The sequence below is a fragment of the Haliotis cracherodii genome, unplaced genomic scaffold (genome assembly GCF_022045235.1).
Source record: "Haliotis cracherodii isolate W230 unplaced genomic scaffold, xgHalCrac1.p SCAF_11, whole genome shotgun sequence".
Lineage (NCBI taxonomy): Eukaryota > Metazoa > Mollusca > Gastropoda > Lepetellida > Haliotidae > Haliotis > Haliotis cracherodii.
Window position 1 is genome coordinate 9,042,509 of NW_027266266.1, and position 8,183 is coordinate 9,050,691.

General features: G+C 40.0%; 1 protein-coding gene across 1 annotated transcript; it reads left to right on the forward strand.

Moving 5' to 3' along the window:
* Positions 1–4,589: 4,589 nt before the first annotated feature.
* Positions 4,590–5,935, forward strand: LOC139454802 (zinc finger protein 501-like). Its single transcript, XM_071236428.1, has 2 exons — positions 4,590–5,089; positions 5,408–5,935. The coding sequence occupies exons 1-2, from the start codon at positions 4,590–4,592 to the stop codon at positions 5,913–5,915; spliced, it is 1,008 nt and encodes a 335-aa protein (XP_071092529.1). The 3' UTR covers positions 5,916–5,935.
* The last annotated feature ends 2,248 nt before the right edge of the window (positions 5,936–8,183 follow it).

The following is an 8,183-nucleotide window of genomic DNA, read 5'->3' on the forward strand; positions in this document are numbered from 1 at the left end:
ACTCCTGTGGAAACAGATGAGGATTATCAGTGGAATCAAGCCATATCTGTGTGTTGAATGTGAGTAAACATTTTCAGAATCACGTAATCAGCAACTACACATGAGGACTCACAGTTGAATGAAAACGTATCAGGGCATTGTCTGTCAGAAAACATTTATGCTATCAGATAATCTAAGGACACACATAATGATTCATAGTGGAATCAAAAAAGTATATGTGTGTTGAACGTGGGAAAGGATTTACACTCCAGAAACACATGGCGATTCACACTTGATTGTAACTTTACTTTGAATGCTACACTGTAGCAAGTTGGCGTTCCCTGTAGCGTATTTTGATAAATGTTAAAGAAACAAAAGTTCTACTTTACCTCCCCTGTTCTGTTGTATTTACACATTGTTAAAACAAGATGATTCATAAACTACGTCAAACAAGTATAGGACGTATGTATTTCAGACCGCCTCCGTGGTCTAGTGGTAGAGCGTCCGCCCGGAGAACGGAAGGTCCGGGGTTCGATCCCCAGCCGCGTCATACCAAAAGACGTTAAAAGATGGTACTTGTTGTTACCCTGCCTGGCGCTCGGCATTAATGGGCTAGAAACAAGGACTGGTCGGCTCGGTGTCAGTATACTGTGTTTGAGCGGGGTATTCATGTTAAACTGCGGCATGGTATCTCAGTGAGCTAGCACTATAATCGGCATCAGTCCTGACTAGTACAAGCAGCCACACACACAAATACACGTGCATGCACGTCGCTATATAAGTGCAATAATCTGGGACGCGACGTTAAACCCAATTTCACCTCACCTCACACGTAACTTCATCACTTCGTTTTCTTCCCCGGGTAAATAGGTTTCTAATCCTGTATGACAAATGAGGATAAATATCGAAAGTTATCAGACACGTTCTCCTAACAACCGTACGTGTGTTCTACTAGAAGTCCAAGGTGTATGCCCTTAAGATGTATGGAATGCCTTCATTACGAGGACCCAAGTGTGAAAAGAATTTAGATGTACGGCGATGCCTTCTTTGCGAGGACCAGGATGTATAATTAGCGAAGACCCGACTGTGTATGCCTTTAATGTCCATCCTACATTACATAAAGGTACCATATTGTCTTTATCATATATATTCCATGGCATGAATATTAGAAGCTCTTTAATGTCCATTATGAACCTGACTATCTAAATTGCAATGGGCCGATGGTCTACAGGGCGAAATGAATAATGAACAAAGACTAAGGAACAATGCCCTTAAAGATATATTGTGATGCCTTCATTGTGAGGACCTGGATGTATGATTAGTGAGGACCCGTGTGAATGCCCTTAAGATCTATTGCGATGCCTTCATTGTGAGAACCTGGGTGTATGATTAGTGTGGACCCGTGTGAATGCCTTACCTTTTCCCTGTGAACATCTGCACATGCTTCACGTGATTTTCGAGAAAAGTGAATTTAATTACATAAAATGCAATATGTGCACAAAGTTACACGTATGAAATTCTGGTAAAAAACTTGAGCAGGATTGTACTCTCTCATCACATGAAACCGTTTAAAAAAAAGGGGCATGCCTCGACTAACCGCAGAGCAGAGGGAGAGAGTCATCGGTATGATGCAAATGGGAGCGACGCAGGGGCACGTTGTCAGGATCATGGGCTGCTTCAAGTGCACAATCGCCAAACTTGTCACACGTCACAGCAAAAGTGGTAGTACTGTAGACAGGCCAAGTAGTGGAGTGGAAGACCCAAGGTCACGACCCCACAGGAAGACCGGTATTTACGGGTGCTTCACCTAATGTCCAGATTCCTAACTGTGACCTCATCTGCAAACAGCCTTGGACATCATGTCAGCAGAAGGAACGTTGCTAGACGGCTCCGCCTGTATGGTCTCTCAAGGGCATGGCGTTAACGTTTCTACGCCGACGACAGATGGGCCAGGTCTGTACAGCAGTGGCAGCAGAGAAATTGGCGAAGTGTGCCCTACACCGACGAGAGTAAGTGCTAGCTCTTTAAGCCTGATGGGCAGGTTCGAATCTAACGACGACGTTTGGTTGGTTGGTTTGTTGTTTAACGCCGCACTCAGCAATATTCCATCTATGTGAGGGCGGTCTGTAAATAATTGAGTCTGGACCAGACAATCCAGTGATTAATATCATGAGTATCGATCCACGCAATTGGGATCGATGACATGCATCAACCAAGTCAGCGAGCCTGACCACCCGATCTCGTAAGTCGCTTTAACGACAAGCATAGTCACCTTTTACGGCAAGCATGAGAATGCTTAGTTGGAGTCACATAAGTCACCGGCTTCCACTTCTCCATGTTACAACCGGCCAAAATCTACTGTACTGGAGTGAGTGAGTGAGTTTGGTTTAACGCCGCTTTTAACATTATTCCTGTTATATCGCGGCGTGTCAGCTTAATGTAGGAGGAAAGCCCGAAGTGATGCAGGTCTCCGGCGTTCTCCGCTTCGGTGATAACCCACGAGTAAGGTGCTGACAAACCTAGAAACATAATTGGGGGGAAACGGGATTCGAACCCACAATCATAGGTTTCTGGCGCGCCCAAGGGACGCAACTCTGCACAGCGAATCGCGGCGCCTTAGACGACTGGGCCACCCGTGCCCCTTACTGTACTGGAAATTATACCTAAAAATGATAGCGGGCCTAGAATACATATTACTTTGGGAGAACTGGTACTTTCATGAACTCTGGATCGAGGCGCTGCTATCAGTGTTTTGAGTCTTGAAGTTTTCAATGACTCGGGCCTGGTGAAAGAAATCCCTGTTTAAAAGTCAGCAGTGACTTCAAGGAATAAGTCAATATATAATACCTTTGGGAAATTATTAACATACATGTAACTTAATGTTTGTAGATAAATGCAGCACGCTCATGTGCGAGCTCTGCGTCAAATAATTACCGTAATACATCTACAAATACGTCCATCATTGATGCTGCATAATTTCAAGCTAACATTGACATGGTGAATGTGTTTTTTGGGTTATTGTACCATTAAAGTTAAGAACAAGTTCCATTTGGATACTATTTATGTATAAATAAATAATGTAATGTACGATTATTTGATATGTCTAAAGAATTAATTGAAGCGAAATGCTAATCATGAATGGGTATGTCATAAGAAACCAAGACGCTTATTATCTGTAATAATATAAGTTCTAATTATTTGTGTTGTTTGTATCATTAATTGAATTGAAATGTTTATTGAATGACACACTTCATCTGAATAAATCTTGGGACGTAAGCAACTATGATGTTATCAGTTATCCTCAATTCATCTATTTTATTTTAAGGACAAATTACAGTGAGACATCACGTTCTCAACAAGGTCATGCCACTGGGCGTCTTCTTGTAATACTACTCCCAAAAGCCTTACTTATATCACAGAACACTGCACTTACTTTCTTACCATTATCTAAAACAGTAACTATCTCATTGTGTAAGTGCTTGAGTTAACATTGAGTGGATATAAGTTCCGACTCCATTGTAGCCCGCAGTGCCGGTAGTGTGTACTCACTGACAAAGAACGAAATGAAGCTATTTGACACATGTCTAAAATTTTCTATTTACTATAGAAAGACGCGGGACGGGTGGTTTGAAAATGTTGGCATTTTCATGTCGCAACGTATTCGTCACGCCCGTTGTTAATTCGAGTGAAGAAAAACATTTTGTAAGCTGTAAGTCCTCGTCACATGGGCGAAATGTCAACAGTGACACACACACACACATTTTCAACAGCGATATGTGCGTTAATATTTCACATAATACTTGAGACTGAACGACCACGTTAATGAAATATCGTTAGCATCTTTATTGTTGCAATTTGATGAAGCACATTTCGACGATAATGCCTCATTTTATTCCTCTGGACTTTATTCATATGAAAATCCATATATTTGCATAAGAGAATTACCGGTAACGGCGAAGCATTATAAATTATGAATATATTCATTATTTGTAACTATTTTTTATTCACCTGCTGAAGGAGAAAGCATATACTCCGAAACGTTGTGTTCCTCAAAATAAAGAAGCTGACATCCATAAATTCTCTTCCTTATGTGTATCACTTCTAAATGTTTTTCAAAGACTTGATTGTTATAGCATGTACTATTTCTACATAACTTTCCAACACATCCATGTGTATTCTTTTTATCACAGGTTGACACAATAGCCATTGGCCTTGAAAAATACAACAGTGGTCATGAAACAGCATTAATCAACTGAAGACACTTCCATTTGAGTTCATAAAAAGGACTATTTCAATCACTATGTTGGCATGCTAGGCTTTGTTTAAGATATGGAAATACTGTGCTAAGATATTATCAGTGTGTTGAATGTGGACAAACATTTACCATGTTTCCAGTATCGGGAATTTTATCGTCATCAAATGGTGTATAGTCCCAGCCCTAATTGTTATAAGTTGTTGTTTTCTATGGACAAATATTCAGGAAATGCATTGACATGATAAAGGAAAGTGAGAACTCTATTATTCTTTCAGTGAACACCATAACATCCACAGTAACGGAAATGCAAAGCCAACCACAGAATCCTGACTTTGTTACTGAAACACATGTAGTCATGGACCATGAGAGAGAATTGTTGGGGAAAGGTGACCGCAAGAAACACTCTAAAACTGACATGCAGGAAACAGCTGATCTCCAGAAATACTCTGTTGCTGACATGCAGGAGACAGGTGATCTCAAGAAACTGTCTGTTGCTGACATGCAGGAAACAGGTCATCTCAAGAAACACTCAGTTACTGACACGCTTGAAACAGGTGATCGCAAACAGCACAAATATTGTGGTGGCCCAGCGAAGCAGTTTCAGTGCAGTGAGTGTGGAAAAACATTTACGAAATCACGTAACTTGAAAAGGCACATGCTTTGTCACAGTGAAGTCAAGCCTTATCAGTGTGTTGAATGTGGGAAAACATTTGCACAATCAGGTGACCTGAAGAAACACATGAGGATTCACAGTGGAATCAAACCTTATCAATGCATTGTGTGTGAGAAAACATTTACAGAATCGGGTACTCTGAAGACACACATGAGGATTCACAGTGGAAACAAACCTTATAAGTGTAGTGTGTGTGAGAAAACATTTACAGCATCAAGTAGTCTTCAGAAACACATGAGAACTCACAGTGGAATCAAACCTTATCAGTGTGTTCAATGTGAGAAAAGATTTTCACACTTGGGTAACCTGCAGCGACACACGAGGACTCACAGTGGAATCAAGCCTTATCAGTGTGTTGAATGTGGCAAAGAGTTCACAAAGTCACGTAACATGCAGACACACATGATGATTCACAGTGGAGTCAAGTCTTATCAGTGTGTCGAATGTGGGAAAACATTTACACGATCATGTGATCTACAGAAACACATGATGATTCACAGTGGCGTCAAGCCTTATCAGTGTGTCGAATGTGGGAAAGGATTTAGTGTATCTGGTATCCTGCGGACACACATGAGAACACACAGTGGAATCAAACCTCATCAGTGCATTGTGTGTGAGAAAACATTTACAGAATCGGGCACTCTGAAGACACACATGAGGATTCACAGTGGGATCAAGCCTTATCAGTGTGTTGAATGTGGGGAAACTTTTACACAATCACGTTGCCTGAAGTCACACATGAGTGGTCACAGTGGAATCAAGCCTTATCAGTGCATCGTGTGTGAGAAAACATTTAAAGACTCATATTACTTGAAGTCACACATGAGGATTCACAGTGGACTCAAGCCTTATCAGTGCATCGTGTGTGAGAAAACATTTTCTCTCTCACGTAATCTGAAGACACACATGAGGATTCACACTGGAGTCACGCCGTATCAGTGTGTTGAATGTGGGAAAGGATTTGCACAGTCAGGTAGCCTGAAGAGACACATGATGATTCACAGTTAAATCCGTTAATTTCATTAGTGAATGAGCGTACATTACAACTGATAAATGCTAAACCAAGCGACGTGTTTTCGGTTAATCCTTTAATCCATGCATGGGCTTTGGACACCTGGAGGTTGGTGTATTCCATCTGCTCTGCATAACGACAGATGTTGCAGGGTCCAGATTAGACTCCCTCCATATGTATACGTTTTATTATTATTTAAAAAAATATCTTCAAGGAGAAGAGACAAGTGTGTGCTAACCCCCCGTTTTTCAACAACATGTTACTCTATCATTACTCAAAATTGTTGATTATGTACACATGAGAAAAGGTTGTGAAAGTAAATAATTCATTTCTATGTATCAGTGTATTTATGTAAAATATGGGCCATTTTTGGCAATCATTTGGGGCCGTTGCCCTTCACTAATAGGACGACGATGTCAGTTGTAGAAACATTTCACTAAAGTTGGACCAGACTTTCCGATATTCCGTTTTCGTGATTTTACTTTCAAACTGACGTTTGCTTATTTCATTGTCAATTCAAGTGATTCACGCTTTACATTTGCCAGCTTTTTGTGATCGAGGCAATATGCAAACTATATGCAGGTTACACTCGGAAGTGAAGGCTTCTATACACTGCAATGGATGGATGTGCATAATAAATAAGATCAATTTCTGGGTTTTCATTCTATAAACTGTTTTTGCTTTTCTTACCATCGATATTACCTGATTTTTAACTTGTCTAAACTTGCGCCAATGTCTTGGTGTGTTACGACATTTAGCTACCTCAGGCTGACAGGTTCTACTTCGCACAAAGGAGCGTATTGACTATTCATTCAGGGTTCATCTTTGATCCTATTATTACCTCAATGGTAGTGGTTGGTGTCGTCATATACACAGACATAGTTTTTTCCACATATAACCACTCACAGTGGTACATGGACATTGATGCAAGAAAGTCATTTGATTAACAGAGGACTCTCGCATGAGAATGAGAATATACACTAAAAGTTAGGAAGTATACAGGAGACAAATCTGCTGAGGTTTCTGAACACTGAGACTTTAGGAGTAGAAAATAGTTGTTGAAGTTTGGGAGAACAGGTAGTTTCATCAATTGTGGATCCAGGCGCTGCTGTCAGTGTTTTGAGTCTTGAAGTTTTCAATGACTCGGGTCTGGTGAAATAAATCTCTATTTAAAAGTCAGATGTGACATCTCTTCAAGGAATAAGTCAAAATATAATACCAGTTTTAGGACAAGTTTTACGTCCCATCACTATTGGTGATTTTCAAATAGACCAATTATGTTAATACCGCTCTAGCAAAAAATAATAGAAGCAAAAGTATATTCATCAAGTAATATTGAGACATGTTGGTTATACATATATATACATTACAACCGAATAAGCACAGTTACGTGAAGTTGATGGAAAGGTGTTCAATTTCCAAGAAAAGAAAAGAAAGTCATTAACTATTTAATACTTAGACCAAATGATAGAGCAACTAACCCACTCCTGTCTTGCTACAGACAATCCAATTACTCAATCTCAACTTGACAAAATGGGAGACGGGCATGACAATCCAAGTGTCACAGAAATGAACCACACGCAGGAACAAAATCCTGCCTTTGACAGGAGGATACGTTAGCACAGTAAATGCCAATGTCAATAGTCAATTTCTTTCCTTTCCAATAACAAAACTGCAGTTTTCGTATAGGAGATGTCTAATATTGATTTGTGCATATGTTTTATTTCAGGTTTGTCAATGAAGAAAAATATTTCAAGGTTCTCTTTGAAGACTGCACTGTTGATGAGGAATCATTATTACATGATTGTAATGCACGGAGCTGGGCCCACATCAATCCACGCGATAGATAATTTGCTACAGTGTTACAAGGTTATTGGAAACTTCAATCGCTCATATAGGTTGGGAATGTCTTCTAGGTCTTCTTGTCTTCTTGTTTTGAATACTACCCCATACTCGGATTATTTTCAGTAACTCACTCACTCACTAGGTATTAATATGCATGGAAACCTTTCCTACAAAATATTGATGATAGCTCATCTTTGATTTCAAGTTAATATTTACGTTTATATTCGTGTTTCTTTGGCCTTAATCCAGGAGACCTCTTCAACCAGCATGAGTCGTATTGTTTTTAGGTAAAACTGCATCGCCACAAGCTTAGAAAATAATAACAAAGTCAGGCTTCATATTGGTGGTTATTAGATACACATCCTATGTGCGACACACATGTTGTTACACAGCCTAGGGATATATATACTGGAGTATAT

Excerpts from the sequence above, each read along its gene's own strand:
- LOC139454802 (XM_071236428.1), top strand. The coding sequence starts at position 4,590 with ATGGACCATGAGAGAGAATTGTTGGGGAAAGGTGACCGCAAGAAACAC. Across the intron at positions 5,090-5,407 it reads AGTGGAAACAAACCTTATAA|TGGCGTCAAGCCTTATCAGT; the intron begins GTGTAGTGTGTG and ends GATGATTCACAG.